This window comes from Epinephelus moara, chromosome 20, assembly GCF_006386435.1.
Source record: "Epinephelus moara isolate mb chromosome 20, YSFRI_EMoa_1.0, whole genome shotgun sequence".
Taxonomy (NCBI): Eukaryota; Metazoa; Chordata; class Actinopteri; order Perciformes; family Serranidae; genus Epinephelus; species Epinephelus moara.
This window is the reverse complement of record NC_065525.1, coordinates 6,609,845-6,623,818: the sequence shown is the minus strand read 5'-3', so window position 1 is coordinate 6,623,818 and position 13,974 is coordinate 6,609,845. Positions and strand designations below refer to the sequence as shown.

The 13,974-nt window shown below is 39.1% G+C and overlaps 1 protein-coding gene across 1 annotated transcript in view; it reads left to right on the top strand.

Annotated features, from left to right (window-relative positions):
* Positions 1 to 13,125, top strand: part of LOC126408413 (aminopeptidase N-like) — a 29,873-nt gene extending 16,748 nt beyond the window's left edge. The window contains exons 17-21 of the mRNA XM_050073944.1: positions 1,830 to 1,937; positions 2,072 to 2,239; positions 2,354 to 2,494; positions 4,523 to 4,604; positions 11,129 to 13,125. Coding sequence (XP_049929901.1) covers positions 1,830 to 1,937; positions 2,072 to 2,239; positions 2,354 to 2,494; positions 4,523 to 4,604; positions 11,129 to 11,290 — 661 coding nt within the window. The 3' untranslated portion in view covers positions 11,291 to 13,125. The remainder of the gene's footprint in view (positions 1 to 1,829; positions 1,938 to 2,071; positions 2,240 to 2,353; positions 2,495 to 4,522; positions 4,605 to 11,128) is intronic.
* Positions 13,126 to 13,974: the final 849 nt, after the last annotated feature.

Sequence of the window (13,974 nt, the reverse complement as noted above, 5' to 3'; positions counted from 1 at the left end):
TGGCTGTTTCTGGTTAAAAAATAAGGATCTTACTCTTTAACAAAGAGGTCTATCTCTGTATTGATCCTTTCCATTATGTTGTCAGACACTAAGAATAATAATGTAGTGGATGGAAATTGTCAGTGCAAACTTGCCCTGAATGCAGTTCTCTTGTTCAATACTGGACCAATTTAAAAAAAAATGTTACCATCAGTTACTTAGACATAAATAACGTGAAAATAGGGTCCAAGATGAAAAACACCAGTGTTACCCTTTAACTACATTATGAGTAATAAGTTTCATCTCCCCAAAACACCTCAAAATTAGGATCCTCTCTGACCCATTATAAGTCAACAATGGGCAGCTTTAGTTTGGTGTCCCAAGCAGTTACGCAGCTTGACTAGTTGTAAAGTCCACCGTTGGGATCATTTTAGCAGTAGCCTCTAGGAAACAGGGTCCTTTGTTACACTGTATAAGGAAGTGTACCCACTGTTAGTACTGTTTTGTTTTTTTGAGTTTGCAGTTGTCATAATTTAACACACTATTCAAATAATGCATCAAATATTTTCCTTATGAAATAATTACTTTTAGATGTGACAAATCTTTTTTGTACTGAAGGTCTTAAGCTCTTGGGCAACCAAAGCTGTAGTTTATCTCACATTTACAGTTATGTTGTTTTTAATTATTTATTTATGACTAGGAATAGGTCAGCTCTGTTGCCCCTGTTACATTGAGTCAGTTTTGTTTACCTATGAATTTCCAACTTGTAGTGACTGTAGTAACATTAGCCCATTGTGGGAGCTTTTGTTTGGCCATGAATCGCTGTCTAGCTGTAAACATTCTATAACCTTGCTAGCTTACAGTGGCTAGTGTTTGCTTTTATTAGTCAATGTTAATATTACAACGAAAAAGGCCTTAACAGAGGTGACCACACTTTATAGTCCTGTCATCCCTTAGAGTGCCCCAGGAATTAGTCCTAAAACCCAGAAATTAGTTAGCATTTTATCACTTGTGGCTCCCTCGTCTCAAAGTCAATGGATTTTTTTAATGGGTTTTTGGTTAGATGCCTAAAATTAAGTCTGTGGTTAGCGCAAGCTGGAGAGACTTTCGTCTCTATGGCATAAAATACATCAGTAGATACCCCACTCGGGAACTTTGAAGCTTTTATCTGTCATAAAATAGGTGGCTGCTAACAAGTGGCAGAACACAACTTTATTTACAGTTGTGCTGTGGGGGCGATGTTAAGTCGCCCCCACAGCACAACTGATAGACTAACGTTAGGTTTTTACATATGGCTATTGCATTTAGGCTTCAAAAATAACAAAAGAGGTTTTCATTTGTGAAAATTATATTGCAAAACAAAATTGTAAGTAACATAAATGTTTGTTTGCCACAGGGCTTATTTTCTGCAATGATCTAAAATCCATTGGGAAACATGTCATAGGCTTTTTGGCAAGGACACCAAGGTGATGCTAACTTCCACATCAGCCTACAGAAAAATGTCATTCCTGAAGCACCCTATTGCTGTCAAGCACAGAACCCAGTGTATTGATGTTATGTATGGTGCCGTTTGTTGCTGGAAAACATAATGCTAACTGTAAAGAGGCAAAGCCAAACAGGTGCTACTCAGATTATCCCTCTCAAGATGAAACTGTATTTTAGACTAAACGCTACTTAGGTTCTAATGATAGAGACTACCCACATTGTATTCTTGTTCCCTCTAGAGAAATGCACAAACACTTGTTTCATTTAGGTCTATTTCCTCTGTCCTCAAGCACACTCTTCATGTTTTCTTTCTTTCACCTGTTACTGTTAATGCACCATCTCCTTCCTTTTTCTCCTTCCTCCAGGTATAATCAGGTGAATGCTATCAGCCTGGCTTGCAGAACAGGCCATGAGGAATGCCAAAATCTGACCAAGACATGGTTCAAACAATGGATGGACACTGATGAAAACCAGTGAGTGTATATACCCCAAGATGTAACTCATATTACCCTTCCACTGTTTCATTTACTCTTTATTGAACTTTAAGTGCAACCATCTGTCCATCATCTATAGTTTGCTGAACTTTAAAGATGTCCTTTTGCTTCAGGATCAACCCCAACCTGCGCTCCACTGTGTACTGTAATGCCATCGCAGCAGGTGGCGCTAAAGAGTGGGAGTTTGCTTGGTCAAAGTTTGAGAATGCCACCATTGCTACTGAAGCTGAAAAACTCCGCTCTGCCCTGGCCTGCACCAAGCAGCCCTGGCTGCTCAACAGGTCTGCTCTCACACAGTCTTGTTAATATGTTATACAGTGTGCTACAGCACATAACTGACAGTTACTGACCAGTACACAAATACTCTGCCTGCTGTTCTGCTTGTGCCATTTCAGGTACCTGGAGTATACTCTGAACCCAGACATGATCCGAAAGCAGGATGCAACCTCCACCATTGTCTACATTGCCAACAATGTGGTTGGTCAGCCTCTGGCATGGGACTTTGTGAGGGCTCGGTGGTCATACATTTTCACACAGTGAGTACAACACAGTACAACACAATGCACTCCTATGGAACATTAGAAAAGTAGTAGTCTATAACAATGTCTTTCTGTTTAGCATTACAATTTATAGAAAACTTGACAACTGTAAAGGTACTGAAATGTACTTAATGATTCTGAGTAAAAGGTTGCTATAATTGCAGGTATATGGTGTGTTAGGTAACATATCTCTGTGACGTGTGATTTTCACATGCTCAACTAAAGCACAATTACACAATAAAAGATCCATTGTCTCATCATCACATAGCAGATAGACAGTTTTACAATCAGGTTTATTATCAGTGACAGATTTATTGATGCTCAGTGTAATATAAACTTTGGTCCTGACTCCTCATAAAACACGCAGGCTTCCTGTTGACAGAGAATAACAAGGGTGCTGAGTGTGGTTTCACTACAGCTGAATTAAGTTAGTAGTTTGTTGTTTCAGTGGTCATTCTGTAGACTTTTTTTGTGTCATTTTGACAAGTATAACTAGTACAACAACCAATTAGCTTTTTAAATATAAAATGTATAATCAGTTGTTTTGAAGACCCTCTATTTTAACTTTACACGCAACATAAAGTAAACATCTTTGACAGATTAATATAAAAGGGAAACTTCAGTATTTTTCAACCTGAACCCTATCTTCCCATGGTTTTGTGTCTAAATGACTAGTAGAGACAACAATTTTTAAAACTGATCCAGTATTTAGAGAGACCACTTCATGCACAGCGGTAAAACACACTGCAGTGTAATCTCTATGGCAATTGTGCACTGTCAATTTACTTCCATCAAAAGTGCTTGTTTTTGCCGCTGACACGCTCAGGTTGTTGTTCTAAGTGTCTGACAACATTATGGAAAGGACCCTACAGAGAATTAAATATTTTTCTTTACCTTTTGCTGATCAAGTCTATCCATTAGTAGCAAAATGCTATGCTTATACTTTACAAGAGTTGATGCTGACAATGCTTGTTGCCACAAGTTCAACAACCCCTTCTGCACGTAAGGGCAGAAACACGAACAATCTTTCAAAAAAAAAAAATAGCGAAAATGTATCACATATAGGCAGAGAAATGTACCGTTTTCGACCGCTTTGCTCATAGTTCATCTCTTGTTACCCCATCCACCTCGGGCATGTTATGTCTATAACAGTAATTCATTCAGTTTGCTGAGGTTTCTACCATTTTTTTCCCTCTTAAAGGGATAGTGCACCCAAAAATGAAAATTCAGCCATTATCTACTCACCCATATGCCGATGGAGGCTCAGATCAAGTTTTAGAGTCCTCACAACACTTGCGGAGATCCAAGGGGAGAGGAGGTAGCAGCACAACTCCACCTAATGGCTGACGGCACCCCAGATTCAAAAGTCCAAAAACACACAATTGAAACCTCAAAATATCTCCATACTGCTCATCTATAGTGATCCAAGTGTCCTGAAGCCCCGACATAAAAAGTTATTTGGAAAAACGTCATTTGAACTCTGTTTTTAGCCTCATTGTAGCCTGTAGCTCTGACTGCCTCTCTGTACACTGCGTTCACGTGTGCACGCTTGCGGGTCCAGGTTAAAATTACCAAAGTTATCCCTAAAGTTATTTGGTCTGACTTCAAGTCTCAGGCAGCTGTCTGGGCCTGACCTGTAAAAACTTGATCATTCCTGTATTTCCTGGAAATTATTAGTTTCATTTTGTGCACTTGAAATTATCTCCATGGAAAAATGACAAACAAAAAAGAGCCTATCATTGTATTGCTGTGATATGTACAGTACTGTAAGGAAGCACAATCCATGCAATTACGGCACGCCCTTCTTTTTCTAGTAATGGAGTCTTGGTTTATGCTAAATAATTATAAAAAAGGTCATTGTGTAATGAGTACCTAAGTGTTGCTGTTACTACTGAGTGGCATGTTGGTACAGAGAACTGTTTTGAGAAAATGAACCCAGGATGGAGAAATGTGTTTTCCCAATAGTAAAAACATGGCACTTTGCAGACAATGATGGGTTATGTCTTGGCTTTGTTTTCCTCACAGGTATGGTGGTGGATCATTCTCCTTCTCCAACCTCATCAATGGAGTCACAAAGCGCTTCTCCACTGACTTTGAGCTTCAACAGGTTAGATATTCTAGATGCCTTTTTTTGAAGTTTTTTTAAAATTAATTTATTTTTTTATAATGCCCAAAATCAAACATAGTTGAATCTTTACTTAAGCAATATCACACTGTGATTTGGTCACAGACACGAGGCCACAGGTCGAGTGCCGAAGACAATCACAGCTGTGACGATATACGAGTATAACATAACGAGCTCGAGTGTGATATTGCTTTTATACAACAGTTCAACAGTTAAATAAGCAAGGCTGATTAAGAAATGTTGAAAAATGAGGACAAAATAGATAATTTAAGCATTTTATTTGTCTTCCGCCAATGAAAATAGTTCCCTCAGGACTCCGCTGTCACCGTTGCTATGTAACGCAGACATGGTGCGCCAGGCACTTACTCTTTATACACATTTATCTTCACATTTCCATTAATTGTACAGCCGGTGAAATAAGGCTCTGGTGACTGCATGGTGGACTGTCGCTTCACAGGCACAGCCGACTCTGCCTTCTGATCTGACAGTATGTTGCTCCATCGTTTCCTGCTCTCTATGGATGGCTTCCAGTAGCTTTTTAACGAGCTCTCAGACATGCAAGACAAAAGTTACATTTTAGGGCCTGACTCCTAATTAAAAGACTAACTTTACACATAGGCTACATTAAAACAACATCATACCTGTGCCCACTCACTGTCATGATCTCCCTCGCTTCAAGACCCGCATCTGACAGCTTCCGTATGGCAGTTGCCCTAAGACTGTGATTGGTGTATATAGCTGTTGTCCCCGCCTCTTTACACATCTTCGGCAGCATCTGTGCGAGTGAGTTTATTCCCAGCGGAGCTTTAGTGTACCAGATATTGTCTGTGTGAGGCGAGCTGCTGTCATCCTGGGCTTCAGATAAAGGGCATTTGCATCTGGTGGAAGTTTGTTTAAATACTTTTCCAGGGATGCAACGCAACTGCTGACCTAACTGACACTAACCGTCAGTTTTGATTTGATTGTTGATTGCAATCAGCTGTGAGGCGGAGTGATACATACACAGTGAAATAACCGTGATGTTGTACTCCAATATCGTCACGGTTTTACTGTCTCTCGACCAATCAGATTGCAGGGCCGGAACTAACTGTTGTATAATTTAAAGTATGTTATGTTTTAGTGCCATTCACTTGGTTCCTTTTGTTATACTATGCTATTACATGTACTGTAGGTCAGTGGTTCCTGACTGGTAAGTTGTGGTCCAAAAGTGGGTTGCAGGTCAGTTCTGAATGGATTGCAAGTGACTCTCTGATGTGTCAAGTTTGTAAAAACATACTTTATTTTGAAGTACAGGGAATTTTCAGCACAGGGCTTTTATTTTGAAGTGCCATTTCCTGCTGCAGAGTGAGTGGTTAACGGATAGCTACTTGACAGACAGCAAACTAGCTCAACGACATGGCCAAATGCAATTGACCTATGGCTAAGCCACGCCCCCCTCCACTCACTCGGACAAAATATCAACATTCAGTGACCAGCGCTATGGCAGGGGTCACTGTACACAGCATTTGGCAGGAGGCAGTTGATGATTTTTGGGGACATAACGATCAGATGTCATTGAGAAGTAACCAAAAGGGCCTAAACTACACACTGGAGGGATATATTCATCATTTTATTGTTGAGAAGGTCAATGAAAAGCTTAAATTACAAGCCAAAATTTACAGGTCCCAGTGTACACTTGTGAACCACATCTCGTTGCCGTCACCATCAAAGACAACAAGTTAAAGTGCCACTGAAGTTAAGGTTTTTGGTTCAGAATATGACAAAAAGGATAATGGCCTTTTTACCATCTTTACCAAGAGTGTCTCTCCGTTAGTTTGGTGCTACAGTATTTACACTGAATCATTCAGCATAACGTTTGCCAACCTTTGTTATCTCTGCGATTACCGATAAGTTAATGAAGCTAAGCTCCAAAAGTTAATGTTAGTTTAACTAGAGCCCTTTGGACAACAGCTAACAATGATGTACGATCACCAAAGTACAAAAACTAGAACAAATAGGCTAATGAACTCCCAGCAAACAAGGTGACATGATGAACAACGCAGCTAGGAGCTAACATTAGGCTAACTTTAGCTAACGTTAGCTAGAGATGTTAGAGATAACTTTATATTTCTTTCCAGCAAAGTGACAATATGTTGCCTCAAACACAATGTTGACTTACCTTAAAACAGATGTAGACATCCTTGTTAATCTTATTCACGTTGAGTTGATGTTGTGGGCTAACGTTACCACACAACTGTATCCAAAGGAGACACTTTTCTCGGTTGAGATGTGGTTTAAGAAAGAGTAAAAAATATACCCTGTCGTCCAGCCTCTCAGGATACCTTGTGTCGGAGTTGCATGTACCCCATGCACACTGTTTGACCATTTTTAAACTTCAAATCTCCGAAAAAGCTCATGAAACCAGAAAAAACTGACTTTCTGTAATGCATTTCAATGAACGTCCAGGCAGAGAATGTCCGAGTATGGGAATGGCTATACGCACTGTGATTGGCTCATCGCGTTTGAGGGCGGGACTTAGCCATAGGTCAATTATGATGTTGAATGTATTAAACTGTGGGACCTTGAACTAATGACTGGGAAGAAATCTGGACCTGTGGCTGGACCAGTTGGGAACCACTGCTGTAGATAACAGCATGTGACTAAGTCCCAAGTAATTCTCTAGTTTTAAGGCACCAGTTTTTAATGCCACAGTGGATTTTGTTCTTTTATGGTGAGCCATTGAATGAAAAGTCGGTTAGAAACATTGATGTATCAAGACAACTGGATACAGTGTTGAAGGTGGGGCCATGTTCATTCCTCATAAGTTCAACTTCTCAAGTATAAAATTATCCCAGTCTTCCACATCATTGGGCCCACATAGCAAGCGCACTAGAAACGGTAATTCTAGACTTTTAAAATGTTATCAGACCAAATGAACTCAGTGAAATCCCTAGTAATTAAACCCATCCCCCTGACAGCGATTGTCCTGTCATAATTCAGCAACCTTAACTAGGAATGGCAAGTCTGTTAAGGTTTAAATTTCCCCACATGTTAAATACAGTGGTGGAAAAAAGTTTTCGGACACCCTTAACATTTTACACAATCTCAAATATTATCATGAAATATCTGTGGAAAAATCTTTTTTGTGTTTCAAAAGGTGTGGCTGCATTAGACAGATACAAACAAATGCAAATTATATTTTCTTTTTTATTTACAAGAAAAACTAACAAAACTAAATTCTTGACAGTTTCAATATGTCAGTTCTCAACATTGTCGGTATCAAAGTCAACAAATAACAGAGAATGTGTTCAAAACTGAACAAAAAATAAATAAACCATCACATCATCAAATTAATATTTAGTAGCCCTGCCATTGGCACGTAGTAGAGCTCTAATCCTGGCTGGCATGTTCCCCACGAGCCTTTCACACTGTTGAGGGGTAATCTTGTCCCATTCTTCTTGAATTACTGCTTTTAATTCTTCTAAATTCTTTGGTTTATGCTTTGAAACAGACCTTTTGATAATCCACCACAGATTTTCAATGGGGCTCATGTCTGGGGATTGAGCTGGCCACTCTAAGACCTGGATACTGTGCTCCTGCAGCCAAGTTCTACTGGCCTTGGATGTGTGGCAAGGGGCATTATCTTGTTGAAACATCCAGTTTTTACCTCGACGGAACAGTGCACGCGCAGAAGGGAGCATGTGGGTTTCGAGAATGGTACAATACTTGGTAGAGTTCAATGTGCCATCACAGACAGTGAGATGACCAACACCAGCAGCACTCATGCATCCCCAAACCATGATACTGCCTCCACCATGCTTGACAGTAGGTACTGTACATGCTGGAGATAATGCTTCGCCTGGCCTTCTGCGTACCCTCACATTAGTAGGAGGAAGATAAAGCTGGAAACTGGACTCATCTGACCACAAAATCTTCTTCCAATTCCTGGCTGTCCAGTTCTTGTGTGCCTGGGCCCAACGACGCCGGGCTAACCTCTGTCTCTCATTGATCAGGGGCTTCTTGATAGCCTTGTAGGACCTTAAGCCATGATCTAAAAGTCGGCCACGTACAGTGCGGGTGGAACACTGGACACCAGTTTGGTTTGACCACTGCTGCTGAAGCTCCTGTGGTGTCCACAGGCGGATCAGGATGCGGTCATTTCTTGCTGAAGAAACCCTTGGACGCCCAGATCTTGGTTTGTCTTCCAAGCTGTTGGTTTGTCTGTATTTCTGCAGAGTGTATCCAACTGCTGAAGGACTGCATCTGCACTTCCTGGCTATCTGGTGGCAGCTGTACCCTTCCTGGCTGAGAATCTTTATCTTCAGGCGTGTTTCCTGCGTTAGGTTCCTTGTTTTAGCCATTTTTGTGTCTGAAGAACTTTCAAATGTGCTGGCTTTATGTAGACACGAAGCTTGGCAACAAAAATTGTGTCTTTTAATAAAAAGAATGACCTTCATCACTGGTACCAAAATGACCCAATACTCAAAATTTCTTATGTATTTTTATGGAACCAGTCAATTTTAAGTTTTTAATGGCTTTTTTAGGATTCATTTAGTATTTTGGCCGTGACTGTACTAAAAGAAATTGCACTTGAAGACCTAAGAGTGATTCTTAATGCAATATTTCACAAATGCATGGGGTGTCCGAAAACTTTTTTGCACCACTGTATCTGCATAGGGCAGAGTGGTGTGGCCAGATAAATACTCACCATTTAAAGAGATTTGAGGATTTTGTCTTTTTTCTAGCCTTTCCAAAAACAGGCTAAAACCTCATGAACAGATGAAACTGTGTTTTTCTGGTCCAACCATACACTGTGCAACATGGATCTAATAAACTTGGGTACAACATCAAGTTTGATGTATGCACACTGTACGATCCAAGCCAGCAACCTGTCAGTTAGACCCTCTTCCCACCATCCTAGTAAAAGCCTGCTTTCCCTCTCTGTCCTCCCTAATAACTGCTATCATACATTCCTCCGTCACCTCTGGTATTGTTCCTTCAGCCCTCAAATCAGCCGCAGTAATGCCCATTCTTAAGAAACCTGGTTCAGACCCCAACAATTTCAATAACCTCCATCCTATCTCTAATCTACCTTTCCTTTCTAAAATCCTTGAAAAAACTGTTGCATATCAGGTTCATGCTCATCTCTCTGACAATAACCTTTATGAGCAATTCCAGTCTGGTTTCCGCTCCCTCCATAGCACAGAAACAGCCTTGGTAAAAATCACAAATGACCTCCTCTTGGCAGCTGGCTCTGGACTCCTATCCATTCTCATTCTACTGGATCTGAGTGCGGCATTTGACACCATTTCTCACAACATCCTCCTTAACAGACTGGCCAACGTAACAACGTAGTGTGCTAGTGTGTGTGTGTGTGTATCATGCTACACTAGTGACGTATGTCACTTGACATATGTCACTTGACATATGTCACACAACATGAAAAGCTGTTTTTTCTAAACCTAACCAGGGACTTTTTTTGCCTAAACGTAATGAAATAAAGATGAAAACTAAGTGTTTTATCTATGTCGTAGGCTTATTTTGAAAAAGACTTTAAATTTCCTGTGAAAACAGAAGTGTATTTTGAGAGACACAATGCATGTTATAACAGTCAACTGAGACGCCAGAATGTCCAAACAAGATGAAGGAGGATACCTAATGTTTCATATAATGACGTTTTGGTCCACTGACAAAACAGCAGTATTTGACAGTTGGGATGAGAAGGGGTTACCAATCTAGACTGTTAATCAAGCAATACGCACGGCAAAGAAGCACATGACTAACTAACTACATTAGTTTAAGGGGTTACAGGTTACATTAAAAATGCCCTGTTCACAACTATTAAGTATTTCTCCTCTGTGACTTTTACTGACAGACATAAATAGGTTACATGGTGTTAAACCAGGGTATTACACAAGCAGGCTTACATAAATGAAAATATACAAAAATAAAGATAAACCGGGTACAAGAATACAGATAAAGAGGTATATTCAGTTAGAGGATTCGTGGAGGAAAGTTGCATAATTTTCAATTATGTATGGATATATCGGTATCGGTTATCGGCCAAATGTTCTTATATGTTGACTTATTGGATACTGGCAAAAAATCAAATATCGTGCATACCTAATAATTACTATTTGGAGTCCAGGGTGGGGCAGAAATATTGACAGTGCTCAAGCCCCACAGAAGCCACAGTTTGTGCCCCGGTGCTGATTAACATACAGGAATACCTCACATGTGCAGGGGATCCAGATTATCTAGATTCAGATACAACCAATACAAATCAATTTGGGATTGATTTTAGTAATACAGTAATTTCTGTACTGGCCCTAAATGCGGTCATGTTTCAAGCATGTCAATTTGTGTGTACAGTCAGTGTGCCTTTAAGCCATTTGACTCCATGTGCTACCTGTGTGTTTTAGTACAGCTGCACTTTATGATGGTCTCTGTGTTGTCATTTGTTGCTGTCTGACTTCAAATGACCCTTCCCCAAACAAGACACTCATTTTATGTTTTCTTTGTGACAGCTGAAGCAGTTTAAGGAGGACAACTCTGAGGTTGGTTTTGGCTCTGGGACCCTGGCAGTGGATCAGTCCATTGAGAGAACCACCAGCAACATTAAATGGATCAAAGACAACAAGGACAATGTTCTGAAATGGTTTGAAGATGAAGTAAAACCTAAGTACTAAAGTACTAACTAACTCTGTGTTTACTTGTACTTCATGTAATTTAAGATGGTCCTTTTTTCACCAAAATAAATTATGCTTGGAGATTTTACATCCTAAATGAAAGCAAATTTCGCTAGCTCTGCCTAGTAGTTTGTCAGTATCTGAATCTAAACATGTTATTCTGCAAAGCACAAATAATGTGATTAGCAGAATAACAGATAATTATTCTACCCAAAGTTGCAATGTTATTCAGGGAAAGAGCCGTGATTGACATGTTCGTGTTTCAGGCATTATGTTTCTTCAAATCGATTCATATCATTGTGGATGGCCAAAATATAAAAATGCCCATTCTCATTTGCAACATACATACATACATACATGACTTTGATTTCACTTAATATCTTATTTTATTTAACCTTTACTTAACCAGAAAAACATTTTAAGATTAAAAGTTTTTTTAAAAAAAAGGTTAGGCTACTGACAGACAACATAGAACAAAAATACAAAATAAAAACATACAGGTCCAAAACAAGCAATATAAAACACAAATTGAGGCTGCTGCAAAGAAAAGCCAAAAAGTACATTATGTATTATCAGTGAACCATAAAAAGAAAAAGAAAAAAGAAAACATGATTACAAAGACCAGCTAAAATACACCCTGACATTGGCATATAGATGATTGCGTGCAAAAATCCTGCGACAGCGCTTTGAAACGGCCGAGAGGAATCAATGAGTGCAACTTTGAGTTCTTCTGCAGAATATTCCACATATAAGGAGCTGCATACATAAATGCTTGTTTGCTATACTCTGTAGGTACCCTAGGTACAAACAATAAAAACATGTTCTGTGAACGAAGAGCATAGCCATTTTCAATATTTTGCTTGATGTACACACACACAAATACAGGCTTACAGTTAGTAATAAATCTCAATGCACCATGATACACAGAGTCCAGAGCATGCAAACACTAGGAGGATGGAGTCGAAACTATCATATCAAGGAGGAGGAGGAGGAGGAGGAGGAGGAGGGCTGGAGTAGCGAGACAGAAGTCTAGTTTCACAGCTAGATTTCTTTTAAACCCCTGAAAATGATACGTGTGATCATAAAATTATAATTTTGTATATCTGTGTCAATCTGGGTAAAAACATAAGACATAATTAAAAATGCCCCCTATTTGGTCTTTCCTAAATATCAGCTGACCATAAGAACTACCCTAATTTTTTCTGACTTTTTACTTGACTCTGTATGTAATAATGAGCCCCTCAAGTGCTAATGCTTTGTATACCAAGACTTTGTTTTTACATGTCACTTTAGGCATGATTTCAAGTGACCTAAATCTTGAAGATACCTCCAAAACAAAATAATTTATGGTAAAACAGAATTGTTATTGAAGACATTATTTATTGTTCAAATTCTACAAAAGCGTGATATTTTCTGGTTATGACAGCTGTCCTCTAAGAATATCACAAGCCAGCCTGAGCCAATGATTTTATTGTGTTTCTACTTTTCATTGGACAAAACAAGGAGATCCCTGTCAAGGTGTTCTTCTATTTATTTAGATCCATAAAGCAAATATAGCTGTGGTCACACATAATACATCCAAAAAAATTAATTTGCTTTACAGCTAATGCACATTAACTACGTACAATTTTGTAAACTGGATATATGTAAATATGTGCATCTTTAAAAATGAAATGGTTAAATTTTCTATGTCCTCAGGATATTGCTGTGTATGTGAAAAAAGTAATATCTTTTTTGCAGACAATGATTTCCATCTTGTGCTGACACCAGATACTTTTAGATATGTGAAGGCATGGATTGTACTCTACTCTGGAAAGGAGAATAAATACATTTGTTAAAAGTTTACTGTGTCCTCTGTCTGTCTAAATACATTACTTCTGGTATATTATGGTTCCTGTAGCCAGTCATTATTCTGCAGGGTCTTCCATAAGCACCAGCATGTCATTTTGGACATTAAAACATTTCCAGCCAACTACTTAATTACAGTTAAAAGTCACATCACCATCACTTTTTAAATCTTGATCGCTTCTAACAATATCTTTTACCTGGAAGAAGGATTTTAGTCACTGGATGTCTGAATTTAGAAAAAAAACCCTTTTATTTCAGCTTCAACAACTTATTCAGTCATATTCACAATGTTGCCTAAAGTTAATGGGCAGGCAGCTCTGCTGGCACATACGGCACATACGTCCAGTCCCATGCTAAACTTCCTAAACAGGGACTGGGGGCAAACAGTCTTAATGATGGCGCTACAGTGACTGTTTAATGTTCAGAACTTTGAAAATTCATAACAAATCACCTGTATGGTCTATGGCTTTGCAACTTTCACTAAACTGTAGGCCAAATTGTGAAGACACTTTTGTAAAATCCAACTTTGTGCAAATTATGAAGTCCATCACTCTGTTTTTTTATCATAAACTGTAAAACTAAAAGGGTAAAAGGTACTGTGCGAAAAGTATATTTAGAGAGGTCTAAGCCAGAGGATGGACTTGGTTTACCTAATTTCCTACATTATTACTGGGCAGCAAACATATTTACATTCTCCGACCGGCTGCATCGTTTCCATACGGTACTGTTTACTGTAGAATCGGGACTGTTTACATGCATATTGGTATAATTCCACTGTGTCTACTGTTGTTTGTACTGATACTGTACATATGAGCTGTTTGTACTGGTACTGTGCA